Source organism: Osmia lignaria, chromosome 4, assembly GCF_051020975.1.
Source record: "Osmia lignaria lignaria isolate PbOS001 chromosome 4, iyOsmLign1, whole genome shotgun sequence".
NCBI lineage: Eukaryota > Metazoa > Arthropoda > Insecta > Hymenoptera > Megachilidae > Osmia > Osmia lignaria.
Genome location: NC_135035.1, coordinates 5,772,946 through 5,786,708, shown reverse-complemented (window position 1 = coordinate 5,786,708; position 13,763 = coordinate 5,772,946). Strand labels below are relative to the sequence as shown.

The window sequence follows — 13,763 nt, the reverse complement described above, 5'->3', positions numbered from 1 at the left end:
GACGGTGAGCCGATGGGCGAGGTGCCGACGACGCGGTGTGAATGTGCTAGTGAATGTGTAGCCAACTTCACTGCGACAACTTCGATGGGACTCAGTGTACATACAGGTAGCCCTCCTATAACACGGTAGATAGGTTCCTAGAAAACGCCGTGTTGTGTGAAATCGTGTTATATGAGACCCAGAGCTAATACAAAAAGGGGGGTTACGTTCCGAGAACTTATTAAAAACAAACTTTTTTTTTTTAATTCTATATAAGCAACTTAATTTTTATTAAAAATATAACACAAAATGAAAAAAAAAGCAAAAAATATTATTTTCATTTAATGTATCCTTAATTTATTAAAATTCTTCCTCATCACTAGTTACAATGAGACGGCAAGTCTCGCCACGGATGGCGTATAAACTGTGCATGACGCTTTCCGCTATAACATCGGAATAGAGTTATAAATGAGTAAATTATTATTTATTTATATATTTTCATGTAAAGGCACTGTAGTTCATTATTCCTTCCCGTTATTATTATTAAGTAATTTAGTTTTTAAATATGTTAAACAAAAATCATGTTATCCAGTGCTGTAGAAGTACAGTGTCGTACAAAGATTTTCTCAATTTTCTTATCGTGTTAGAGTGAAACAGTAATGCCTGCAATAAGTATGTTCAAAATCTATTTTGTATAAAATGAACATACAGGTGACATGGAATGAAATTCATTTCAAATAAATTCGTTACAAGTATTATTTTTCCACATAAAAATTATCTTATTCCACAATTCCACATAAAACAGATTTTGCACATGCTTATTGCAAGTATTCACAAGTACATAAGAATTAGGCCGCGATCCGCGGCCCGCAGGAGCTCGTCCGAATCTGCTCGACTTTATCCGACCTGACCCGAAACAGTTGGGCTACCCAATTGCACGTATGTATCGGACACCCGCCCGAGCCCGTCCGATGTTTTCCGAACCGACCCGAATAGTCGGGCCGCACATCACTAGTTGGTAAGGGATTGAAGAGACCCCAATATCGATCGTTCTTCTTTCGATTTGCGAAATACAATGAAATTACCTTATTACGTGTCGTCAGTAAAACATTCACGAATCAATAAGCATCGTCGGTAAAACGTAGCTACTGACCTAGTTAACAGAACTGTTGTTAAACGATATTGGTAATTGAACGTGCAGTTCTCCCGTAATAGTTCAGACGATTTTCTTCGACTTATCAAGCGCAACGAAGCATGCTAACGATAAGTTTTACTGGTGAATAACTTGTAATTATAATAATTAAGTTCCTTTTTTGTCAACAACTTTATTGCATAATTGTTCTAAAACAAACAACTCAATTAATTATTAGCCTTCGCCGACGTATATATATGCACATACGACTGTTAATTACATGGTTAGTCATTCAGGAGTAATCCGGAAACAACCGATTCCTATCCCGTCACGCGTTACCAGTTAAACAACAATTTTAATCAATCTCGAGTACATCATTCGACATAAAGTCTATTTTCAAAGCAACTGATTATGTCATGTAAGCTGTTGCAATAAAATTGGTCATTCGTTTTCAATTTCAAGTGTGTTATCTACTATCAAGCTATCAACTAAGAACTTTGAATTTTACAAGTTTATAAAAATCATCACGTGCTTTAATTCCATTTCATTGCAACAGAAAGAAATATCTGTAAGCAAGCTTACGTTGATCATAAAAGCAGACATGTAAAATATGACCACGTTTGCGTCATTGTCGATAACTCGATCTCATTGCTTAATTAGATTAAATTTATCCTGTATCAACCTCGAGTCCGACAATTTTCATGGACAAACAGTGGTACGTTTATCCGATGCTATAGATACTATCATAGATAAATATAATTGAAATATTTGAACAGCTTTTCCACCGAGCAGAAATTGCATTTTCTTTAAACAAGATGGATAGATGAACAGCTGATCCATTGCCAGGTGTAATTGATTTACAGCAATAAATTGCCGTGAAATTACGATTTTCTGCGATGAAAGTCAGCTGTGCACCTTGATCGAATTACCAGTATGCATCCAAGTCTACGCGTTTGTAGGTGAACCATGAAATTGCTATCCTCGATGACTTATATTTTCCAATTACATACCTCTTTTACACATTAAGTTACCGACACAAGGGTTCAATCGAGATAATGGAAAATATCTACGTTCCTTTAACGTTTTATATTCGATAAACACGGGTCGAATAATATGTTTAGAAGATTATTCGTAAGTCAAGTAATCTCTCATTCGCAATAGCGTTCACAGAGCCATTTGCTTTCTGTAAAAATGATAAACAAGATAAAACCGTGTGTTTTTTCTCTTATCCATTATCTCCTCTCGTCACGATGTGTACCTTGGTACGGCCCACAACATTGCAATATTTTTTCTACAATTTCGTACGAAATCCAGACAGAAGTAAACAAAATCTGCCAAACAACGCGATAGTGTTTAAATAAAAAAAGCTCGGAAATTGCGAAGTCTATCGATATATTAAATTTTATTGAATTGATAACAGGACGATAATAAGAAGGGAGGGTTCACGAGAATAATTGACAGAACGTTGCGAAATTAAATCGATTGATGCGTATTCTGAAAACGAGGAAACAAAGGGAAACAAAAGTGTTCGTGATAACACAATGAAAAAGCGACGGAATTGTTTACGTATCTGGGAGACGTGACGAGCCTCCAAGCGGTTTGGACTTTGACCGTATGTCGTATTTCTGTGTGGGTTTGAACGCGTAATCATCTAAATGGATTCCCGCTACCGACACCGAAATAGGTTTTTATTCGCGGTGCACAGTCCTCGAGGCTGATCTGCCAAGAATTCGTGACGACTGTTCGGGAAGGTCAGAAATTGCGACGAATTGCAGTGAACTGTAATGAATTACAGAAACCTCACTGACCTTTGATTCCTTTTTTCTTTTCAATACTTCATCATCTTTTCCTCCCACACTCTTGGGGATATTGATTTACAAGATAGAGGAAAAGCTATAAATACGAGAAATAGGGTAGAAATATGAGATATCAAGGACATTTTTTTAATTCTTAGCTGGCACTGTGGGGTATGAAATGACCCCAGCTAATTCAGCTTTTTTCCCTTTTTGGCTAAAATTCGTCCCTTCAACCCTCCAAATAAATACATTTTTTAAAACCACGACTTTTGTACCATTCTTTCCCTTAAAATGTTAAATCTCAAGAGTGTCCAGTTAAAATTTTAGCTCTTTATATGAAAATTTGAAAAAGTTATGAATTTTTTGTGAAAACTCATTTTTCGATTTTTCTGTTTTTCAATTTCCTTTTCATATTCAATATTTAATTTTACTGAAATTAGCTATGAAATATGTTATAAAAATTTTCAATGATTGTCTAGGAATTTGTTCAAATTAAGATAATGAATAGCTTCTTCGCAGGAAATATTTTAGTGGTTGGGGTCTTAATCGTCCTCGTGTGCCAGCCATACTATTCTGTACCAGCTAAGGGTTAACAATGATTGAATATCAAGTATTACAACGAGTCAAATACTCTTCTATAACAATCATTCTCGCATTGCTTTGTTTAATAAACGTTTTAACTTTTAGTAATAAAGAGTTTCTACATGTGGTTCTTAAAGTAAAATTTACTTAAATTTATTTTGTGAGTTTAAAGAAAGTAAAACAGGGTATATTATAGTATAATAATCATAGTATTAATATATCAAAGGATATTTGAAGTATTTGTATTTTGATTTGTATTATACTGTAAGAAGTAGGTGATCAATACGCTGTTTCCTTGAATAATTATTAATTAATAATAAGAGCTGTTCAATTGCTCGTCGTTTTGTATTCAATAATTTTCGGTAATTTCCTGCTTCATTGTTATGTGTAGGCGTTTAATGGAGAGAGAGAGAGGGTTTCGGCTCCCCGGACGTCTTTAGTTCGGGCCGGGGACCGCTAGGTGGCGGCGAGATGATCGGGGTGACAGTGTTCTCGCAAGCGGTCGCCCGGCATGCAGTTCGAATATATACATATAGAAGTTCTAAATTGCGATATGATAGGTGTCTGGGGCAGGGGGGCCACAAAGGTGCCGTTCGGGGCATTGCAGCTAGCCCCAGCGGTGTCATGCGCCAACCTCTCCTCCTCGTGGTGTGGTCCGGGGACCGGCTGTTCCGGTGGCAAACGGGGCTCTGGCTGTGGGCGTGATGAAGCGCCTGGTGGGTGTAGTTTCTCTAACCCACTCAGGTTAGTTTGTTAAAGTGGAAGCGTCCTAGACCAAAAAAATTCTTTACACGCCGACAATGAGTCAAGTGTTGTTGGGCCTTCCGTACCCACTGGACCTATCTGGCACCAACTTGGTTGGGAGGGTGGCTGCTGGGAGGGGTGGATATAATAGCGCTATCGCGTCCTTAGACACCGCCGGTATAAGTGAAAATTTGGGAACGGCAGAGCGGGTTATTATAAAGCCCCACAAGGCTCCTTTAATACAATGATCTGTGTGGGGCAGGGATTGTCTGTTGTCAGTCCCACTGATCCCAAGACGAAACACCTTGTTCCTCCCCTCTCCTACATATGTGAAGATAATTCTTCACTGTAATTTTCGCCTTTCAAACTTGTCGAATATATTAAACTAAAACACCAGCGTATAAAAAAGGTTAATTAACGAGCTGCAATGAAATTCAGAGGAACTATATAATTAGCGATAAAAAAAAACGTAATAACTGTTTGCTCGACAGCAATAAAGCATTAAAACATAAAACTACGACCTGACCTCGTATCGCCTCTGTGATTATCGGTATTCATTTGATTGAAAAGCAGGTAACGAACACGGTGAATTTCATAATGAAGCTTTTGACCTAGTCGAGGGAGAATAGGTCTGTAATTGGTAGCTTTGATCCGCGAGTAGTCAGTCAGATTCCAATCGCGCAGGACATGCATTCGTCAAATTTATTAACACTTCGATAACAAATGGTTTCTGTAATTCTACAAGTCAGGAATAATGACATATCTTTTAGCATAGAATTATAGACAGAGTTCCTGACGTTTCTCTTATCGTCAATCGGTGTGAATCGATTAGCGCTTTTAATTTTATTTACGTCTGGGAGACTAAAACCTTGTGATATAAGGAGACAAGCAATACATTTTACGAAATTACAAAACAATAGAGAAACATAAATCTTCAGAAGTTACATTGTTTTTCAGATCTTTTAGACATTGTGTCTGACTTTAAGCAGAAAAATAATATTTTGATTCTCTCGAGTATGTTTTTGCAAAAGCGGTTTCTGTAAAAAGAGACTGGTTTCATCGTAAATATCGCAGGAAACGTTATGTAAGGTGTACAAAGTTTGCAAATTGCACGTGATCGAAGAGAATTATCATCAACAGCATCGGCTGTAAAGTCTGAATGGAACAATAAGAGAGAAACGAAAGGGTACGTCTCGTAAATTTCTCTAAAAGCTCGTTCACATGGAAAATCGTGTTTCCATCGGAAGGTCGGGGATCAAACGACGGTCGATAAATCCCGAGAGAATCAGCAACGAAATTAGAAAGCACGATGTGCTTTCTGAAATCGGGAAAACGATAGGGACCATAAATTGGATTCGATAACGATCTGCCTTTAGCCACGTTCAATCAGTTCTCTTCGATGAATCAAGGTCTTTTATCTTCCTCTAAAAATTACCTCGATATTATTATTTTTATATGTGCAACGTTGCTGACCTCTTTATTATTGATTGTACTATTTCGAATAATACCATGAAATCGTCATTCAATTGAATGTTTGATTTTTTGCTGCTTGGTTAGATGAAATAGTCGATAATCACTCTTTACTATTACATAATGGCTACTTCCTATTCGTCTCTATTATCAAGGTGTTAGATTGAAACATTCTCTTATAAATAGCTTTTTCTGGAAGTATGAGTTAGTACATTAACGGTGCAATAAAATTCGTAAACACAAAGAGAACGTCATATTTCTGGCTTCCTATTACAGCAATAAAGTTATCGTAGTTAGTTATCGGTTAAATAAAAAATCAACCACGTGCAGAAGAACTCAATTACTACATATTTGATAATTTGAGCAATATGTTTGGTAAATAAAAAAAAAACGAAAATTAACTTGCAATTATAAATAATATTAGCCTACTCTAGTGATTATCAATTAATGAATCGAATTTCGCAAATTACCTTTTAACCCTTTGAGTGCTAAGTAGTACTCTAGGCGAAATAAAAATTAAGTTAATAACATTTATCATTTTTTTTTTTATTTCATTTCGATTTTCAATTTATTTCTTCATTTTTTTTTTCATTGTTTCATCACATTAAGGACGAATATCTGCGTCCATAGCAGTCAAAGGGTTAACATACTTTCATAAAATAAATGTAAGTAATTGTAAGTATACGATTAGGAACATTTCCGAATGGCCCCCTCAAAATTGCGAACTTGGTTTTAGAGCTGGATGTCGTATCATGTTTGAGATATCGCGGTAAGAAATTTGTGTACAATTTTGGGACTACGTATGCGCTATTCAATACTGAGCATGCGCTATTCAATACTGCGCATGCGCTATTGCGGAACCTAACCTAACCTTATTACGATACCTCGAAAACGGTAAGATATCCAGCTCTGAAGTCAACTTTGATTAGTTTCTTGTAGTCAATTAAGGTTATAGTTCTCAATTTGTGTGTGTGGGGGGAGGGGCAGTCGGAACATTTTATAAAATAACATCTAAAAGAAAAAAAAGAAAAAAATTGTTCATTAAATAATTGTAATGAAAAACAAAGAAATGTTTGCTATGAAGTGAATGTGTTCTATTATGTGAAATGCTTCTGGAATTATCAGTGGAACAGATCTCCATCGGTATTAGAAAGTTTATATTCAAGTTTCAGAAATGATCAGATCAAAGAGAAGTTTGCGAATGTGTTGCCTTCTAAAAGCAGCTATACATACTATTCACGTTTGCTTTTCAAATACCTTTGTCAAAAGGATTGTGAATTATTCATGATTTCCAGCGATCTTGCAAGCAATACAAAAATTTATTGAACGAAATTCGACTTGTTCGTGGAACAAAGTAACTCGACACTATGGTAATTAATACTAGAGGAAGTATAGTTCCTGTTGATGCGTGTATCAATTATTCTACGTCGTTGGTTCAATAAACAGAAGAAAAATATATTCTTTCGTCGCAGATTTGATTCATCGACGACATAAAAATTCGACCAGACAGCGACTCATTGTCAGACTTGAAGAACTTACTCGAAACATTTCAATCGTATTTTTCGACCGATCGTCGACCAAGCGTGGGAGAGAAATAACATCAGCTTTCTTTTATCAATATTTCCTGCCTCGTTTATCGCTTTTTTAATCAAGATATGACTCACAACTTGTGAGCTGTAGATCCAAAAATTTGGACCATTATTCTGTAATTATTTTGGAAACAGATTGAACGAAATTAAATTGCCAGACGATTAAATTTAAACGATTATGATAACAACGCAAATCTTATCAATGCTGTGAAAATAACAATTAATCATCAGTGTAGCGTGCACGAGCGTGCGAAATCCACGGTTTCATTTTCGCTTCTAGAATGGTCGAGAAACGATTGTAACCAGTCAGGAAGCAGCTGTTTAGTTTTAAAGCTTTAATCTCTCGGTATGCAACAGTGGCCATGCATACGAGCGATTCAGGCCAATGCACGTCCCGTGACTGCATAGGCTGCATACAGAAGATGCACTCAGCCAGTGAGTTAGATAACAGCTTTCGAATAGCGAATTAGTGTCAATATAATTTCAGAGTATTTTCGACGATTAGTCTTGTTAAACTTATTTACAGATGCACTAGCAATATTTAGAATTTTTTCAAAGATAGTACTTACCTAAATTACCATAAGTTGAAATTAATACCGTTCTGTTATTTATAGGTATGTAAATATAAAAAATATTACTTCTGACAAGAAATGATTCAAAAAATTATGAAATTTTGTCAATATGTAGGGAATGCATTCTTGATTAATTACAATAAGTTGGAATTATGCCTACTTATGTAGGCATAAACTAAGCTTCAAACTACTTGAATAAGTACCATTTATCTTTTATTAGAAAATAGAAATTAGAATGTATCTCAGTTATTTTCGTGGCCAGAGGTTACGCGATAAAGCTACTCCTTGTTGAGGCAAATGTTTTTTAACGAATAACAAAAAGAAAACAAATTCATTGCAAATGACGCAAGTATGGCAATTACAAAGCTATAATTAGAAATTCGATCGATATTAGCGGAAATTGAGATTATGAACCTTTGTATAAGAATTGTTTCGAATAATAAACAAGAGTTTTATTAGTTCATTCACGTCACAGATAGGTGGGCACGAATGCAGAGGCGGATTTGTTCCTGGGTTCAAACTCCAAGGGTCTCTACGAAAGTGGCAAGCTTCCAACCGCAATAATCGTTGCACTCTATTTTCGCGAATAACGTCAGGGACCAATGACAGTGGTCGAAATTGGGGGACTGGTTCGTTTATTCGAAACCGATTGGTACAATCAACGTTGACCTCCTCCTCAAAGTCGCATCTTTTGAATACAAACCTGTCATATCAAACCGAATGCGATACAATAATAAGTTACCACTATTGTTGTCGGAAGCGCGAGTTTTTGCATGTGTTCGGCAAAAACAATAAGCAGACTAATATCATTAATTCTGCAGCATAGACAGAACGGATCAAAGGCGAGACAGGATGTTATTGTAGTGTGTCGATATGTGTGCCCATTGTATAACATTAAAGACTTTAAGAAGTGGATATTCAACGATAACCTAGATAGTACTTTATCACGTTAATTGCCATCGGAGGTCATCGCTGAGCAACGTCACAAATTGAATAATTGAGAAAGCATAATATGAAATATTTTGTACTGTGTTAAAATATTGAATGCCTAAATTTAGACACCGCTATTCACGGTTTGTCGGTCTGCATTACGATCGACCGGACTACGTTCTTCAAAGGTTAAATATTCAGTCGAGTCTAGACACACGTATGACGTTCAATGCATTCGGTTTGTGTATCGAAAACAATGCATAAACCGGTGTCATTAATTCCATACCGCAGACAGACGGAGTGTATCGAAGAAGAGATTAACGTATGTACACATGTAATCATTATTGTGTTGACTAAACAAACGGCAGGGCCGGCCCTGGGCCTAGCCAGACTAGGCGGCCGCCTAGGGCCCCTCAAGGTTGTGGGGGCGTCCCGGTGTGTTCTACAGAGGTCTCGGGGCCCTCCCTATAGTCCCAGTGCAGGCCACCGTGGGGGTTTTAGCGGGAAAAAATCCCGCACTACCAACCGCCCCTGGGGGGCTGTAGGTGTCTTTGGAAGATTTCCCCCACGTAAAGAAAAAAAAAGAAAGAAGGCGCCCCCCAAGGTCCAGGGCCTCCATAAGACGATTTCCCTCCCCTGGGGGGCTGGAGGTGTCTTTGGAAGATTTCCCCCACGTAAAGAAAAAAAAAGAAAGAAGGCGCCCCCCAAGGTCCAGGGTCCCCATAAGACGATTCCCCTCCCCTGGAGGGCTGGAGGTGTCTTTGGAAGATTTCCCCCACGTAAAGAAAAAAAAAGAAAGAAGGCGCCCCCCAAGGTCCAGGGCCCCCATAAGACGATTCCCCTCCCCTGGGGGGCTGGAGGTGTCTTTGGAAGATTTCCCCCACGTAAAGAAAAAGAAAGAAAGAAGGCGCCCCCCAAGGTCCAGGGCCCCCATAAGACGATTCCCCTCCCCTGGGGGGCTGGAGGTGTCTTTGGAAGATTTCCCCCACGTAAAGAAAAAAAAAGAAGAAGGCGCCCCCCAAGGTCCAGGGCCCCCATAAGACGATTTGGCGTCTAAGAATGCAAGAAGAGTAATGTTTACTTGAATTACCTGAATTAGTTATACAAGCTTTAATGTTAATTTTATAAATTTTATTTGAGGTACTTTTTTTTATGTCATACAATGTGTGAAGGGGTCCTTTTTCGGAGCTCGCCTCGAACCCCCAAAATCTCTGGCACTGACAAACGGTGTATATACATATACATAGAAATGAAAATAACGCAGGAATCGTTCTCGAGGAAAAATAATTACATCCTGTCCTTCGAGAGAAAATCGAGCGTCCTTACTAATTTTAAACGTACAAGTATATCCCGATGACGTTCGCGAGGCAGACGTCAGAAGTGCATGTGTCAACACGAATCAACGCGAATTTCACGACCTCCGAACATGTTTATGAGCATCTTTGCTCGAAGTTTCAGTCTTATGATTTTTAGATGGGATATTACCAGTGTACTATCGATTCATTAAGGCGAGAGGTACAATGAGCGACCATGAAACTGGATACCACTTGGATGCGTGTTTACGAGACCCTGTAATTTGAAAACAGACACGATCCGCAGACCAAACACGCGAGACTTTATTGAATGAGAAAAGGCACAAAGTCTGAGAATGATACTAAATATTGTTACGACCTTCATCAACACTTTAGCAATTAAGAAGGTTACTTCTTTATTGTTAATATGTACTGTGATAGACGGCAAAATGTTTAGCTGAATATCGTTTAACTGAGTAGGACAAGTTTCTGCTATTTGTATGTAAATGTAAAAAGTATTACTTCTCACAAGGAATGATCTCGAATCCGGAAATTCAAAAAATTATGAAATTTTTCTGAAAATGCAATTGAGGGTGGAAATCACCTTAAAATTTCTCCGAAACAGTTGGAGATGTCGAAAAACTTCATTAGCAAAAGTTATTCGTCTTAATTTATAGTATTTTTACATACTGAAGCAAGAAATTATTAAAACAATTACAAAAACTTATAAGCAAAAATGTTTAAGAACAATTACCTATTTCAATATGAAAAAATACTATGTATTAAAAATAACAATTTTTGTTTATGAAATTTGTCGGTATCTCCAATGGTTTCGGATAAAAAGAAAAAAACACGAAATACGGCCAAAATCTGAAGAGCAGTTTTCACCCCTTTAGCCTGAAAATCATAATTCTGTGAATTTCCAGGTTCGGGATCATTCTTTCTCAGTATAATCGTTATAGTAATTTATTGTTAAAAATTTGAAAAAATTAAATATTACAAATGCATATTAAATTTAGAATTTGAAATGACGTAGGGTGACTTAACCAGTGAATTGACCAGTAAACGAACAAGTTAACTTTTTTGGTGTATAACCAAAATGCCATTTTATTAAAAACAATGATTTTAAGTCTAAAAGAAAGGAAAATTTATTTAGATAACGACAACAATTTTTTTATAAAAACACATTTTTCCAATTTTTTTTCATATTCAATAGTTAATTTTATTAAAATTAGCTATGAAATATGTTAAAACAACATTCAAAGATTATCTAGGAATTTTTTCAAATTAAAATAATGAATAGCTTCTTCGCAGAAAATATTTCAGTGGTTGGGGTCTTAATCATCCCAGTGTGCCAGCAATGTTATTCTGGTGAAGTGTGCCAGCTAAGGATTAAACCCAATTCTGTTAGAAATTCTTGTTTGATTAATAAATTAGAACATCTTTTATATTTTGATGCTTGTTTAAAAGTGAAGAAAAGCTTAACTGTTCATTCACCAGCCAAGGCACCCTGCATACTTCAAAAATATAATAGGGAAGATGACAATCTCCAAAGTATAGAATTTTTTAATTTGTTTCTAAAGTACAGATGATATTGGAGTCGTTTATGTTGAAATATGATTTTTTTTATTCTGCTAAATAATTAAAAATAAATAATAAAGATGCACAATTTTTAAAAAATTCACGTAACGCGAAAACGCTCTCTGATTGGCGGGGTTATGGCATATGGCAATATGACGTCACCGGCGAGTACGTGGTTTTACCGCGTTTTTGGTCGATTCAAAAATCATTATTTTTAATAATTTTTTTCTCAGTCATTTTTGCATTTAAAAATCACAAACAAAAAATTACAATAAAAACCAAATATAAACATTCGAATAAAAATATTTCTGAAAAATGGTACTCTTCCCTATTCTCTCAAAAACGAAACATACGCATGTTTTTATTCAAAGGAAAACGATCGTGGTGTTGCATGCGGATCAATGTCGTTGATAAATGATGCAAGAGCAATTTGCAGGAATTTACAGATTAATCCTGGTCGCATTAGCGACCTCCGTGGCTAAATGATTGATCGCGCCGCTGTCGGAATCGATATAGTACGAGAGTTAATTTAAACAACCAGTCGGATAATTTGGGAATCGAAAGTGTCGAGCGTGTTCAGATTAAGAGGAGCTGTCGCTTCATGACACAAGAGTGCAGTGACATTTCAGAGATCGATAGAAGAAAATACAAGAGCAGCAACCTTGCGAATGTTGCCTTTTTAAGATTCAAACCAGTCCGCCCGCGTGGACGTATGTTTTGTTTCCTCGAGGATCAAGTTTATTATTTTATCCTCAGAGAAAAGAACGTCTGGAATAGTATTGCAAATTCCTTTCACTTATTTTATAATTCCTTGATATTTTTCCATGGTGCAAAAACAGAATAATCACCTACACTCTTGAAGTCTAGCTCAGATTATTTTTTTTTTAATTAAATCAATTGTAAATTAACAAACAAATATATATTCCGCACGTTTCAATCCTACAATTGTGTAGGTCAACATGGTCCTCCATCACTTGTAGGTCGGTCGACATTTCGTTGATCCCACCACTAACCTCTTTCAGGTGCAGTAAACAAGGAAATCTTTTCTTCAATATCATTGCAATGAAAAAAGGAGGTAAAGAAAGGTGTACGTGATTTTCTTCGAGGTCAGAAGCAATTAATTTTTCACTGTTCCCCGCTACATACCGGTGCAGAGATACAATCACCCATTCGAAGGTTTTCCAGTGAACGGAGTAAGCATATACAGTAAACTCATGATGCCTTTGTTTATACGTCTAACCATTACATCATCGTGTATTCGCTTAATCGGAGACTTGGCCAAGGAGCGCGACACCGTTTATCGAACTGCTTGGACGAATTATCAATTAAGATTCGCCGGAGGCTATCTCGAAGAAAAATCAGAAATCCGCGTAATTTTTGATGATATAGTCAACGTAGCACTTTAAAGGTATAACAATGCCACATCAATTACCCGTTTGCCTGGTGTAAACCGTCCTTATCTAGCGTGTACAAAGGCACACGGCAGTGACAATGGCAAAGGGATTCTTAGGATTTTATCAAAGAAAGGCTGAAAACAATGCACCCGTTCTTGAGGTCATTGATCGATCGATTCGCGTCTCGCCCTGGATGTACCAAGTACACGGAGGGCAAGTAATAAAAACCGTTGGGAGGGTAGCAAGAAATTCGTCTCGGCTCGGGTCGAATAGACAAAATGTAATGTTTGCCAAAAAGCGAGCATCGTTTCATCTCACTCACTCACCGAAATCGATGAATTGTTTTATCGAAAGCGGCGAGGGGTTGAATTGCGAATAAAAGTCCAGCATCTTGTTGATGTTCCTTAGACACCTTTGCGTAAGCTTCATTTTGCCGTGCGTCGTAACACATGAACCTTCTGTAGCGGTCGGCTTGGTTTTCCCTCGATCTCGATCAGACAAGCCAACCTGTGCCAAGCACCTCCTTCTCTTGTCGCTTTAAAACACACGAAAACTGTCAGACTAACGGGAAGATGAACTGTGGACCAGGTTAAATAGCGAGGCTTCTCAGTATAGTATGCCGGCACGAGGACAGGAGACACCGCCAGTCACGATGGCTTTGGAGCAATGCTAGAACCGATTACTGGCATTTCAAGTAAGGTA

At 37.3% G+C, this 13,763-nt stretch overlaps 1 protein-coding gene across 3 annotated transcripts in view; it reads right to left on the bottom strand.

The window, feature by feature from the left end:
• Nucleotides 1–13,763, bottom strand: part of Pdk (pyruvate dehydrogenase kinase) — a 26,705-nt gene extending 12,942 nt beyond the window's left edge. For 2 of the 3 annotated variants that reach the window (XM_034322341.2, XM_034322340.2), the window contains exon 1: nt 13,388–13,762. In XM_034322341.2, coding sequence (XP_034178232.1) covers nt 13,388–13,490 — 103 coding nt within the window. In that variant the 5' untranslated portion in view covers nt 13,491–13,762. Of the gene's footprint in view, nt 1–13,387 lie in introns of all 3 variants that reach the window. The other variant, XM_034322339.2, reaches the window with a different exon arrangement.